This window comes from Oryza brachyantha, chromosome 2, assembly GCF_000231095.2.
Source record: "Oryza brachyantha chromosome 2, ObraRS2, whole genome shotgun sequence".
NCBI lineage: Eukaryota > Viridiplantae > Streptophyta > Magnoliopsida > Poales > Poaceae > Oryza > Oryza brachyantha.
Genome location: NC_023164.2, coordinates 3,401,414 through 3,416,392, shown reverse-complemented (window position 1 = coordinate 3,416,392; position 14,979 = coordinate 3,401,414). Strand labels below are relative to the sequence as shown.

Sequence of the window (14,979 nt, the reverse complement as noted above, 5' to 3'; positions counted from 1 at the left end):
TTGAACCGAGTAGTATATCTGTTCCAAAATATAAATATTTTAAAGTTTTTTTAGCAGTATTTAAGAATATGTTAAAAGATTCTGTTGTAGAAACTTTAGTGGTAAATTTTTGATATGATTAGATTTCTTTTCTAAGTATCTAAATGGCTCTAAAAGTATTGGAACGAACGAAATCACGTGAATTGGTATGAAAATACTTAGGTCGTAGCATAAAATTTAAATGATAAAAATAATTATATCTAGGATGGAATGATAATATCAAGCGCGATTTTTAAGTTTTATTTACGAATACAGAAAATTTTAGAAAACCGCGTGCCACCGGACACCAGCGTTCGGAAACTTGCGCGCTACGAATGACGCGGGCAACAAATACCCCCCGCCGCGCGCTCGCCGCCGGCGCACGGAATCTTGAGCGCCACGAACCCCCTCCTCCTCCTCCTCCTCCGCCGCCGCCGCCTCACTCACGCCTCTTAGTTTGGTCGAGCTGCGGCGGCGGCGCGATGGACGAGGTGTGCGAGGGGAAGGACTTCTCCTTCCCGGCGGAGGAGCAGCGGGTGCTGCGCCTCTGGGACGAGCTCGACGCCTTCCGGGACCAGCTCCGGCGCACGGCGGGGGGCGAGGAGTTCGTCTTCTACGACGGGCCGCCCTTCGCCACGGGCCTCCCGCACTACGGCCACCTCCTCACGGGGACCATCAAGGACGTCGTCGCCCGCCACCACTCCATGCGCGGCCGCCACGTCGCGCGCCGCTTCGGCTGGGACTGCCACGGCGTCCCCGTCGAGCACGAGATCGACAAGGCCCTCGGCATCACCAGGCGCGCCCAGGTGCTCGAGATGGGGATCAGCAAGTACAACGAGGCCTGCCGCGGCATCGTCACCAAGTACGTCGCCGAGTGCTAGGCCGTCGTCACGCGCATGGGGAGGTGGGTCGATTTCGAGAACGGGTACAGGACCATGGACATCAAGTTCATGGAGAGCGTGTGGTGGGTTTTCGCGCAGCTGTGGGACAAGGACCTCGTCTACAAGGGTTTTAAGGTCAGAGTTTTCAAACAGTTGCTAACCCACATAGTAGTATTTAATTACAGAAAATTCAGATTCCAGAGCATTTTGTGATCGATTTAGCGCTAGCATGAACGGACCAATAATTGCCATCGATCGATTGTTTTAGAGTCTCTTCCTCTTAAAGAGCAGAGTACACCCTTTTACTATTTTAGAATGGCTGGATTAGATGAGACCTTAGTGCTTGAAAATCTGTCTGAAAATTGGGAATTATGTGCGGTTTGGGGTTTTGGTCAATTTGACATGCTTCGGGTGCATTGATAGTGCTGGTATTATTCTTGATTAATATTAATTGTGGAAGTGTGTACCCTATAAACTGTCCCCTTTCATTTGTTTTCCCATTTTGTGTAGTTACTGCCCTGTTTAAATCTCTGGAGCTCTTGTGCAGGTGGTGCCTTACAGCACTGGCTGCAAAACAGCACTGTCAAACTTCGAGGCAGGAATGGCGTACCAGGTTGTTTTCTCTCCCGCCCTTGGTACTGTTTAGTTGACAAGATGTTGACTTGATGTTGTTGATGATGCAGAATGTCTTGGACACTGCAGTGATGGTGTCCTTCCCGGTTATTGGTGATGTGGACAATGCAGCTCTCGTTGCATGGACAACAACACCGTGGACTTTACCTAGCAACCTAGCACTTTGCGTCAATGCCAATCTTGTTTATGCCAAGGTATATATAATATTTTCTTGCCGTATTTATTAATAGTACAGTCGCAAAGTTTGTTGGTAATTGTTTGGTACATGAAAAACAGTCTTGAACCCACCTGAAACTGAGGCTGGGGTTTTCTAAAATTTTTAGCTGATTCACATAGCTCAAATTTAATACAAGACCAATGTTTACTCCAGCAGCGCCTTCTTTAAATTGTTTTAAAGTTAATTGCTACCTATTCTAGAATCATGTCAGGAAAGGAAGAAAAGTTACTGAGTTTTCAAATATCTTATGCCAATCTGCAGCTAATCTTAATAAAATCGGATTTGTGTAACTTTCTGGCTCCTTTGGACCGGATTTGTGTAACTTTGTAACACTCCTTTTCTCCCAAAATCTTAATAAAATCGGTCGGTTCACGCCAGCCCGGCGAAAAAAAATCTGCAGCTAATCAGCTCTCTCAATTTATTTTGGTTTGGTTGTATACTAAAAAATCATCATCTCTTCATCTTGTTATAAGTTTGGGGGCAGTCATACAAAAACTATAACATCTTAATCATGTTATAAGTTTGGGGCTCACATGTAAGTCGGCAGTCATACAAAGAAATTGTCATCAAGCATTGTATATTTACAGTTCTTAGCCTCTATCTGAAGAGCTTTTTTGCCGGAATGACCGAAGGAGGTCATCCAATGTATTCTATCTGAAGAGCTACACTATGGTACAAGCAGGTAAAGGACAAATCAAATGGAAGTGTATATATTGTCGCAGAAACTAGGCTAGACCAACTGCCGGTCAAGGTCAAAGTTACTGGAAAGACGAAGTCAGCACCTTCTAATGGGAGCACTGATGGAGCTACTAAAATTGGACTAGATACTGAATCATATGAACTGCTCGAAAATATTCCTGGGTCATCTTTGGTAGGCCTTAGGTCAGTGCTACTACTGTTATAAGTGGATTTTATGATTCTCCCACTCAAGTTTCTTTCATACAATATATGCAGCATCGCACTCAAATTAACTTTTAACACTTGCAATTACCTAGTAGGAACCAATATCATAAAGCTATCCATATGACCGTTATTGAAAGCTAAAGGGTTTCAGAAATCCATCTGATATATCTTATCTGAAAAATCTTCATCCTTTTTTTTTTTGAAACCCCTTGAGGGGATCTTCATCCATTTTGAAACGCTAGTGCTAATCCATGGGGGATCTATACATTCGTTATCTGTACTGCAATAGCAAGAAATCACCAGTCAGCACCATCTTTGTTTATCTGGTTGTGATGTAGTGTTATGTTTTCTGTGCAGCTGTGCTGATGTTCGTTTATGTGCATTTCCTTTTTAGTGTTGACAATGTTTTAGACTTCATCACTATTTTCCATTCATATTTTTTCTTTTAGTTAATGACGATGTTAGTGTAGATGTAATCTTTAGTTGTTTCTAAGCGCTTACATTTTATGTTTTCTTTTGTGGATACAGATACACACCTTTGTTCGACTATTTCTCAGAGCTTCAGGACAACGCATTTAGAGTCATAGCAGATGACTTTGTAACTGATGATAGTGGAACGGGTATTGTACATTGTGCTCCTGCTTTTGGTGAAGATGATTATCATGCTTGTCTTGCTTCGGGGATATTGGAGGTAAGAATTATTTTTCCTTTGTTTTGAGAAAATGAAATATTTTCTTAATTCAAAGTATAGAGCATTACATTTGCACACTATCCTAAACTTACCTGCAGAAGTGAAAATATTTGGATGCTTCTCTTTAGGTAAAACTGATAATTACCTCAATATCAAATGGCCTTGAATTTGGCACTGAGCTCATTTTTCTTATTTTCGAATATTTGGTTCTTAAGGCTTTTTAGGCCTTTTTTGGCGTTCTTTTTAGAAAAATACTGTAGGGAAGATTCCTACTGCATATCCTTCGGGCGTTTTATTTTGGCTTATTGTGGTTGATAGCATTTGAAGAATATTTAATGCATAATTAATTAAACATTAACTATAAAATTTAAAAATTAGGTGTTGTGTGTGCTAGAAACCTAGAACAGATCATTTAACTGATTGTTTCTTTAAAATGCAGGGTACTGATCTTGTTGTTCCTGTTGATGATGATGGTTTCTTTACAGACAAGATCTCTGAATTCAATGGTCGGTATGTCAAAGAAGTCGACATCGACAAGGATATAATCAATGCTGTAAAGGTAAGTATTTTCAATGTTCTGATGCTGGTGACAAGCGAACTGTAAGCAGTGAATTTGCATTCAGCTCGCTGCTCATCTAACTGTGAACTTTTCCTGGAGCTGTCACATGCTGGGATGAATCAAGAGAGAGTTACCATGAAAATACTGCAATCTACATAACTTCTGGTAAAATGATTTAGAATCACCTCATAAGATGTGGTTGCAACTAACTTCAGATCTTAACAAGTTGCTCATCTAACAGTGGATGGTATCTACACAGGAAATTCCAGTACACATTACCGTAATTTTGTTTTTGTTCTTTTGGGGGGAGGGTGCGGAAATTAGTTTGACCCTCGAACATGCAAGTCTACTGTGTCCAATCAACCTTCACTGTTTTGACTGTACTCGTTTAGATTCTTAGTTTGTTCACTTATACTATGTTAGGTTAGTCGTGCATTACTACAAGTCAAACAGCCTAATATAAACATCATGTGTTTTTAGTTGAACTTTTGTATGCTACAATATTCAGGAAAAAGGAAGACTTGTCAGTAAAGAAAGCATCAAACACCCCTATCCCTACTGTTGGAGATCTGAAACTCCTCTCATATACAGGGCTGTTCCAAGCTGGTAAGTATTTTCTGTTGTTGTAAATTTGGACCATCTGCTAGCTCATTTTTCTCTGGCCTTAAGTTTTTTGTGGTGTTCTGGTATTGCTGTGCCAGTTCGCATGTTCGTTCTTAAAAAAATAACTGCACGCCCATCTGAAGGTTTTCAAAATGATTGAAAAATTAAATATATAGCTTTAAATTGAAACATATTGATGGCAAATACTTTTCTAATTTGTTATGCTTGGGTTCTCCTCATCTTTTGTTATACTGTTTGGTGTAAACCAGAGGAATGTAGCCCTAAGATCTTTGTTGTAGGTTCATCAGAGTTGAAATGATTAGAAATCAGTTGCTGGAATGTAATAAGGAGACGTACGGGGTGCCTGATTACATTAAGGTATGTTGAATTTTGTGTTTAATAGTGGTTTTCAGTAATTGTATTGTTAAAATCTTTGCTATATATAAACGTGACCAAGAAAAGATCATGTACTCAAGTGGGCTACCACCTTTGATGCTACAGCCCTTCTGTCACCGTAATCATGTTACTCCTTTTTACGTTAATAACATTGGCTGGAAATTCCAGCAAAAAAGAGGGTAGAGGAGGACACACATATCAGGTAATCTTATATTATAAATTCTGGCAGAACTGAAATCAAATATTGTGGCTACCTTAGCATGCTTGTTGAATGCATTGAACGACTTGTTTGAGTTTCATTCTCACGTTGTCCCTTTCATGGCATACAGATACAACCTTCCAAAAACTCTGCACCTTCACTGAGATTTCCATTAACAAAGAATGTCAGAAACTTTCACTCAACCTTTTCAACTCAAATTTGACGTTTTCTACCCAGAAAATAGTTGGAAGAGTGCTGGCCTGAACCCAAATCCCCAGATTACCATCAGGCCAGCATATGTAGTTTAAATTATGGTTGCTTCTTCCTTTGTCTTAACACTAATTTTAAATACAAGATGTTCCACCTTTTTTTTTTGTCACATCACATTGGACTGACAAACCTGTCTAACCAATGGTAAATAGCTAACGCTGTTTACCCCAGGTACAAACCATTTTTTTTTCACTTCAGATTGGACTGATAAACCTGTTAGAACCACTAATAAGTCTGTGTTTGCCGAGATTATTCTCGCTTTTTTCTTTGGCTTTTGCACGCACGCTTCTCGAACTATTAAACGGTGTTTTTTTTTGCAAAATTTTTTTGTATGGAAGTTCATCATCCCACATTTCTAAAGTAGATTTCAACTTTGTAATAGTTAGTTTCATCGTTCATACCATTAAACAGTTATCACAAAAATCAGAAAATCTTTCATCTTCATCTTCATCCACACAAAGAACGCAGCCTAATAAATAGCTAATGTTGTTGTGAAGATAATGGTGCAAGCCATGAAAGTTCAGTAGTTCCGTTCCCATTGTCAAAAGTGAGTTTAGCTGTGCTATCTGATGATACTTAACTGATTGTTATTCTGATGTTTGTGCCTGATGTAAGTCTGTAGTACTTATTGTAGCTAGAGTCATTGATTGTGCTAACATGCCATGTATGCATGGATGCTAAACTACTAATTTTACACATATGTGCAACCAAATCATTTGCTCATATCAGTCGTTCCATGTGATTTATTTGTATGGTGTTTTCAGATTGCCTGTATCAGACTTCTCACATGGTTTCATCTAGTGTGTTTATGGTAAAATGCTTATTCATTACTTCCAAGAATCTCGTGTGAGAGATTTAGTTTGTAGGAAACCACTGAACATTTTAAATATTTTTTTGCAAATTGATTGGGTATTTCTTTTACCTATATTTCCTGATTCTTGATGATTCATAATGCAGGAAAAACGATTCCATAACTGGCTTGAAGGTGCTAGAGACTGGGCTGTTAACCGAACTAGATTCTGGGGCACCCCTCTTCCTCTATGGATCAGCCAAGATGGAGAAGAAATAATTGTTATGGACTCTGTTGATAAACTTGAAAAGTTATCTGGTGTCAAGGTTAATTATCTCTGTTATGGGAGAGCTTTTTCCCTTTTTGATGGTGAACTAATGTTTTATTTTATACTGTTTCACTACAATTTTAGTTTGAGAGAAGTGATGATATTGTTGTTCTTTTCTTAATCTTCCTTGAGTGCTGAAATTATTTGCATTCACTTGTACGCAAACTCGTTATAACATAAATCCTCTAAAAACCTATGACCAGATTAGTGATCTTCACCGCCACCATATAGATGACATCACAGTTCCTTCGCAGAGAGGGCCAGAGTATGGGGTGTTGAGACGCATTGATGATGTAAGTTGATCTCAGTTACCCATAATTTCACATTACCTTGGTATTCTCAGTTACCTTGAACCTTGATCCATGTCCCAAACAGAGAAAATAATTCCTCTGTTCGTGTTTAAGATGCATTTTCTTACATTATGAGTCTAGATTTGCTTAATTATGCCTAAATGGATAAATAGCTATTGCATGTGCTTTAGTGACAGAAATTTTAATACCATTGAGAGTCTGTACTAGAAATTATAGCCTGCTATATATGGCATTGAAATAACCTAGCCTAATTGGAAGCATGCTACATAATAAAATCTGAATTCAGCTTGATTACTTCTTTGAATTATTATATGCAAATCTATGTGTGGTGAAATGATTTATGTGGAATCTGTACTAGCTAGTTATCAGGAATGTGGATTTCATGCATATACCCCTTTTTTCCCTTCATTGATGAACTGGTACTAAATTAAGCAAGTATGTCGTGCTTCAGGTTTTTGATTGCTGGTTTGAGAGTGGATCCATGCCATATGCATACATTCATTACCCATTTGAGAATTGGGAACTATTTGAAAAGAATTTTCCTGGAGATTTTGTAGCTGAAGGGTTGGACCAAACTCGTGGATGGTCTGTTTTATCGCCTGATCTTTTATTTAATAGCTGTTCTTTCTCCATTTTCCCTCATGCTAATAAACCATGGCAACAATTTTTAATGGCTAATGCATTACTAAGAAAACCTTGTCCATTACATGCTTCTACAGATGTCCTAAATAACAATAACTGGTCAGTGAATGTTTCCCCCCATAATTTATGTATGACTTTAACTTCCCAATAAAATTCTCAGGGGTTGTTCACTTTAATGCCAAAATAAACCCAACCAAATACCAATTTGGTAAGGTTGAGATGTGTAGGTTGTATTTTGTTTGTTATCATTACCAAGTTTTTTGTGAGGGAAGATTCTAGAATTACCAAACCTTAGTAGTGGGGGTACTTTTGGGAAATGTTTGGATCTTTAACTTGCCAAACTTTGGTTTAACCAAAATCTGGTAGGGTTTATTTTGGTAACAAAGTGAAGAACCCTTCAATCTTGCAGGTTCTATACTCTCATGGTCCTGTCCACAGCTTTGTTTGGCAAACCTGCATTTAAAAATCTTATATGCAATGGTCTGGTCTTGGCTGAGGATGGCAAGAAAATGAGCAAAAGCAAAAAGAATTACCCTTCACCCATGGAAGTCATTGATAAATATGGAGCGGTATGTATGAACTAGTTGAAGAAGTCATGACATTGGCCTATGTTGTTTATCCTTTTACTGATTTATGCTGTGCCTAGATTGTCTAAACGTGATCAGGGTATAATGATACACATGACTGATTTTATTGTTTGCGAATTGATACAGAACATTTAAGCTGTGATTCATATGTTAACATTCTTTTCGTTTCCAGGATGCTCTGAGGTTCTATGTAATAAACTCTCCTGTTGTCCGTGCGGAGTCCCTACGATTCAACAAAAACGGTGTCCATGGTGTTGTAAGTTTTCTTTGTTCCTTACATATATGTTGCATATAGATATGGTCAGGGTGATTCACATATGGATTACACTTCTCCAGTTATAAACTGTGACAGTTTTTTAGAGAAAAATACTTTGTCAATTTAACATTCTTTGACTCGGTCAGGTGAAAGATGTCTTCCTCCCATGGTATAACGCTTATAGATTTCTTGTTCAAAATGCTAAGAGGCTTGAAGTTGAGGGTCTTGCTGCATTTTCTCCAATTGATCAAGCTATTCTTCTGAGATCACCAAATGTGCTAGATCACTGGATACAATCAGCTACTGAAAGTCTAGTTAGTTTTGTTCGACAAGAGATGGATGCATATAGACTTTACACGGTTGGACATCTTTGATTGAAATTGGTTTACTGAAACTTTTTTCTTTTCATATTTATTTTTTGTGCTTGGTATAATTCCTTCTATAACATACACCACAGGTTGTTCCTTATTTAGTAAAGTACATTGACAATCTTACCAACATATATGTGTGTTTCAATCACAAACGTCTGAAAGGTCGTACCGGAGAAGATGATTGCAGAGTTTCTCTTTCAACACTTTACCATGTAAGTAGACTTCGGCCATTTAAGTCTTTGGCAATTTCAGCTAATCATAGAAAATGAATTTACTTTTGTTGGGATAAGATGGTGGTTAATGCTTCAACTATTATGTCATTAAATGGTTAACGTTGTGTTTTTGCTATCTTTAATCAGAGTATTAGTTCCTTCATGTCAAGAATCTTACTAACAATTCTGTCTAGTGTGAACCTGGCACCATGTTTAAGCAGTTTCTATCTTTCATTAAGCTACTTCTTTTTGCTAACATAACACAGTAGGAGAGATTCCTACAGTCCTGGTGTTATTTGTAAAAAAGACTAATTTTTTCTTGAATTCAATAAGATAAACTGCCTAGGAATCTAAAGTATTTTATCTCATTCCATGACATGTATTTCACGTATGTGGTTCCTTCCAGTTTATGCTTAGTAATCTATGTTTTTTATTAAAAAAAACTCCCATACTTATCGAAGATATTTTGACGATTAATTTAGGCGCTTGTAACAACTTGTGTTTCAATGGCTCTGTTTACTCCCTTCTTCACTGAAGTTCTATACCAGAACTTAAGAAAGGTGTCCAGTAAAGCAGAAGAGAGCATTCATTTCTGCAATTTCCCTTCCACTATTGGTCAGGTATTTTTTTAATCAGTTTAATTTTCCTTGTGCTGTATGTTGTTCTACCAAAAAGTCAAGTTTATATCATTACAATGTGCAACTTACTTGGACATATAATCAAATAGATGAGCGTGTTGAGCAAAGTGTCAATAGGATGATGACCATCGTTTATCTTGCTCGCAATATTCGGGAACGGCATAACAGACCTCTGAAAACACCATTAAGGTATGCTCAGCATATAACTATACTACTTGCACAATTTCTTGTTCTATAGTGAATTGATTTTATTACAAAATTATATTAGTTAAACATTATATTAGTTAAACATACACTCTATTCTGGCCTAAAATCGACCCCATACCTAGAAACAAAAGATACAAAATTCTGCATCATGAGCAGTTCATGTATTATTCTTTTTTGTTTCACACTGGGTATATCAAGTTGACATTAATTTTTGTGTAGTGAGATACCACTTTATCTTGTTACATTTCTGGACTTTCATAACTTTACATGAGTACATTACATTTATATGCATAAGGGGACATCCCCTCAAGGGACTAGGATCCTAGTCCTTTTAGAGTGTCCTATAAAAGTATAAGTATAATAGACTTAAACACAATCAGTCTTTGTGGAGTTGAATTGATTTTATACTTCAGGCTCAGTCTAAGATGTGAGAGACTGAGTGCGTATATATTGAACTTCAACTAAAAATGGTTGCTTATGATTTTCTTGTTTCCAAAGGCCTATTAGTTCATCTGAAAGTTATTTGAATATATTTAACTGAGTAACTTTCTTAATTTTCCAGGGAAATGATAGTTGTGCATCCTGACAATGATTTTCTCGAAGACATAACCGGAAAACTAAAAGAGGTATGCAGTGACAAGACTAAGATTATCCAAAAAACCTCTCCCATCCCTGTCTAAATTATGCAAAATTATATCTGCGATTACCTCAAAATATTGTATCCATCATTTAGCGATTATAATCATATTTATTGTTCAATTTTTGAGTTATTACTAATTATTCTTATTATGTGTGTTTATATATTGATTCCATTTTTTGCTTTATAGTATGTCATGGAGGAGATGCATGTTAAGATGGTCACTCCTTGTAGTGATCCTTTAATGTATTCATCTTTACGTGCGGAACCTAACTTCAGGTGTGCCCATTTGAGTGTGCTTAAAGACTTGCTTATTTCTAGCTGTTTATTTAAATAACTTTTGTGCTTCTATAGTGTGTTAGGCAAAAGATTAGGAAGAGACATGGGCAAGGTATCAAATCAGGTGAAGAAGATGACTCAGGATCAGATCCTAGCATTTGAGGGAAGTGGAGAAATACTTTTCAGCGGTCATCACTTGACGCTTGAAGATATTAAGGTAATATTTTATTTTATTTTGATCTCCCTGACTTGTTCTGTTTTCATTCTCTCAGTGTTAAGGGATTATGACTGAACATTCTCACTACATGAGACCTTTCTCCCTAGTTGCTTAATTAAGTGATCATAAAGTCATGGACATTGTGCGACTGAGTATAGATGAATTTATCCATTCCTTGAAATTTTTTCTTAGATTGTTCGAGAATTCAAGCGTCCTGCAAATGTGTCAGATAAGGAAATTGATGCTGCAGGAGATGGTACCTTACAAACACCTCTACATAGTATTCAGTATTATGGAATCTTTCTTATCTGCTTGATATCTTTGTAGGCAATGTTTTGGTTATCTTGGATCTCCGAGTTGATCAATCATTGTTGGAAACTGGAGTTGCTCGAGAGGTGGTTCAAAAATATTTTTCTTATCACTTGGATTATATGAAATGTTTTATTGTAATTAATGAATTTCTTTTTAACTGTAATGTTAAATATAGCGGATGTTAGACCTGAACTTATCAAGCTTAGTAGTGCTTTGGACCAAGCCTGGAAAAGGTTGGCCTTGAAATGCCAGGCTGAAAGTTTGATTGAAAGCCCAAGAGTATAGAGTTGCACCAGTTTTTCTAATTAAATATCAATATTTAATTATTTGTAAAGCTTTCCAGATTAAATATTGTATTACTCATTTTTATCACACTCTTTTTGGGCTAGGCTGACCCTGAACCGTTCTATTCATTCCTCTATATGATTCATGCCCAAATTTCGGATTTCATCTGGCTATTGTCATGATAATGTGATATTAGAGACAAGCATGATACTGCGAGTGTAGTTTTTTATTTTTGTTTTATAAGGTTATTTAATTGCATTTAAAGTTTTCTTTGCTTGGTTGCTTCCAATTTCTGATCCACTGTAGTCTAATAATTGATGAACATTTTTACCAGGTTGTGAATAGAATCCAGAAGTTGAAAAAGACTGCTCAGCTGAGACCAACCGACCTGGTTGATATATACTACAGTTCACAGGATAGCGGTGATAGTTCTCTTGAAAAGATTTTGCAATTGCAGGTTAGCTAGGTTACTTCAGCTAACTGGTTTTTTCATCTTATTATTTCATGATATACATTACGTGGTGGTGTTTGTTGCAGGATCAATACATTAGAGATGCACTGGGCTCCTCTCTTACCTCGAAGGCAGAGGCACAAGCCGATATGTTGAGTTTGAATCAACATATTTTACATGATATTTCCTGACTGACGTTTGCATGCGTGGGATATGGTACATGTGTAGTCTAAATTTGAACTTATGTACCTTAATACATGTTGCTTGATAAACAGTACTCCCTTCATCCCAAAATAATTTTATCTTTGCAACTTTATTTGTCCCACAAAGACTTTATTTTTGAGGTAATAATTGCATTAATGTTTAAGAAAGTGGACGGCAAGTTCATTGGTGATTGAGAAAGTAAGAGAAGCTTATTGGAGTTTGGGAAAGTGGAGGATAAGTTCATTAAAGTTTGAGAAAGTAAATGACATTTTAGTCTTTTGATTATATATTGGTACGTGTGGGAGGGATGGGGATGATTGAGAAATGTAAAACTTTTTTAGAGAGGTGTTAAAATTTTAAGAAACATGAAACTGTCTTATCTATTCCTATAAGCTATATTAGTTGGTATTCCGTGGATAATAGTTTTGTGGATCTCCCTTTCTTACATAATTTTAAACGTTTTTATAACACGTGAATATTATAGCCAGATGATTAGAGCATTATTAATTAGCTACATAATTAGAGCATAATTAATTGGTTATTATGTATTATAAAGTTCAAAAATAGATTTAAAGGACTCTATGAAATGCTTTGAAGAAAGTGTTTAAAAAAACACCGTTCATGAACTTGGGAAGCATGCCGACAATAATCCGGTACGAATAATCACTTTAGAACTAGAACGGGACCTTACTTATGCCATGCACTGATCATCTCTATGATTTTCTCTATGGTTTTGCAGGAAGTAATCTGTGAGGAGGCCCACAGCGTACGTGGCATGTCTTTCGTTATCTATTTGGCAAGGTATTGCCATATCTTTTTTCTGTTTATCTGAACCTTGTTCTGATTGGTTGGTTGCCTGAGGAGTGTGCTTTCGCACCTTTCATTTTTTGTACTACAGGAAACCGTGAGCTTGTTGATCGTTTTAACATCGAGGTCTATTCTGACTGAAGGCTGCCTTTCAATTTCAAGTTAGAAATATAAGTGCTAGTTTTTACACTCTCTCGTTCTGTCTCAGATAAATATATTTTGGCTATGATATGATTGATCTCTTGCTGTATGTCTATGGATTGAAGATTTACCCATGACTACATGTTTGGAATTATTAAAAGAAGAAAGAGTACAATTCGCAGTAGTGCAGCATGTGGTTAACTAGGAAATAGCACCAGTTATTTTTCTAGTTTTCCATCGAACCCTATTTTTATAGGGTGATGTTTTCCAATGTTTGTAATATCAAACGCAAGTCTTTGTATATGGCGCAATTATGTAAAGATGAATCATGAACCATTAAATGCTACTCCTTAATAGATGATGTTATTGGTTTTTTTCTCATATTTAACTATTCATCTTTATTTAAAAAAGTTGTGCAAATATAAAAAATATAAATATAGTTAAATACATTTAATAATAAATTCAATTATAACAAAATAAATGATAATTTAGATCATTCTTGTAATAATATGAATAATCACATGCTACCAAGTCAACGATGTCATCTACTAAGGTGTCATCTACTAAGGGTAGATTTTTTTTAAAAAAATCACCAGTTTATTGTATAGGTAATTTTATCTTCATTAAGAAGATACGACACTGTATTTTCTAACATAAGATTTATACTCCATGTAGGCTTGTCCGTGCAAAATTGAATAGAATATAATTAAGGAATTATTTCGCTAAGGATTTTTGTGCTTTAATTTCACTTTGGGATGTGGGACAATTTAAATGCTAGTAGTTGCTGTATTTTAAAACTGACATACGAATTGTACAAACCATACTAGGGGTGATTGAAAAGGTCAAACGATATATTTATAAATAAAAAAATGATTTATGAGTAAACTTTTATATATGTGTTAGCAATCTAAAAGTTAAGGCTAAAATAAACTATAATAAAAAAACCCTAAAATATTTTTTTAGAGAAGGTATTTTTACCCGGCCTTTCTATCCACTCGGATATATGCATCCATTTTCTTTATTTTAAGAACTTTGGGAACTTAGTCTCACAAATACCTAAATCTGAAAGATTTAAACCCAGGACCTTGGGTGTTACTCAGGTCATTGTAACCACTAGGCTACATGCCTTTTTACTAAAAAGCTCTAAAATCTACTTCAAATTAAATTAAAATTTAAATTTTAGCTTATAAATATAAACAGAAGTAAAAAAAATATGGCTGATAGTTTATTGTCACCTTCCCACGAAAAAAACTTTATTGTCACCTGGTCATATGCTCACGGCCAAATTCATCCGAAACTCTGAATAATGGTGCGTGTGCGTGCGACGACACAAGGGTGACAACTCAATCAGATCTACAGAAAGCTAATCACCACTTATCTTAACTAAAACCTATAATTGTACTGTACTCCACTACTCCTCAGTCCTCACTCCATGATTCCCAATCTAGAAGTCTTGGGTTCGAAACACCTCGTCCTACCACCGTCCTGCCTCGAATTCCGCGACGCCCGCGCAAGAAACGCGCGAACGGCCGCCGCCGCCCCGGTGGTCGCCTCCACCGCCGCCATTTCACTCTCCTCCCCCTCCTCCTCCGCCGCCGCCGCCGGAGGTGCAACCGTCGCCTTCGCCGCCGGAGCTGACCGGTGCAGCCTGCACCGGAACGAGCCCGGGTGCGTCGTCGGCGCGCACAGGCAGTACCTGGCGCCGGCCGCCGGCACGCCGGCATCGTTCTTGGCCGGAGAAGAAGCGGACGAGTTCACGGCAGCCATGAGACTCTGGAGTGATCGATCGTGCAGTGAGGGATTTTGGTAATCAATGGCGGTGATCCATGTGAATGAATGTGATTTGAGTTGGTGTCGATGTAAAATATAAAGGCTGGGAATGTTTGTTGGTGTCGAGCTCAACTGCATCCTCGTTTGGAGACAGAAAAAAAGGT

At 37.3% G+C, this 14,979-nt stretch overlaps 1 protein-coding gene across 1 annotated transcript; it reads left to right on the top strand.

Moving 5' to 3' along the window:
- Positions 1–426: 426 nt before the first annotated feature.
- On the top strand, positions 427–13,389 carry LOC102705225 (isoleucine--tRNA ligase, cytoplasmic-like). Its single transcript, XM_040520909.1, is given in 27 exon segments — positions 427–1,034; positions 1,447–1,512; positions 1,583–1,726; positions 2,432–2,631; positions 3,181–3,343; positions 3,783–3,902; positions 4,411–4,508; positions 4,805–4,883; positions 6,328–6,486; positions 6,692–6,781; positions 7,251–7,384; positions 7,851–8,010; positions 8,201–8,284; positions 8,431–8,643; positions 8,742–8,867; positions 9,350–9,487; positions 9,543–9,546; positions 9,595–9,694; positions 10,275–10,338; positions 10,540–10,628; positions 10,704–10,845; positions 11,038–11,101; positions 11,173–11,240; positions 11,777–11,899; positions 11,980–12,049; positions 12,841–12,898; positions 12,996–13,389. Coding segments are annotated over 27 exon segments (3,300 nt in total). The 5' UTR covers positions 427–500; the 3' UTR covers positions 13,006–13,389.
- The last annotated feature ends 1,590 nt before the right edge of the window (positions 13,390–14,979 follow it).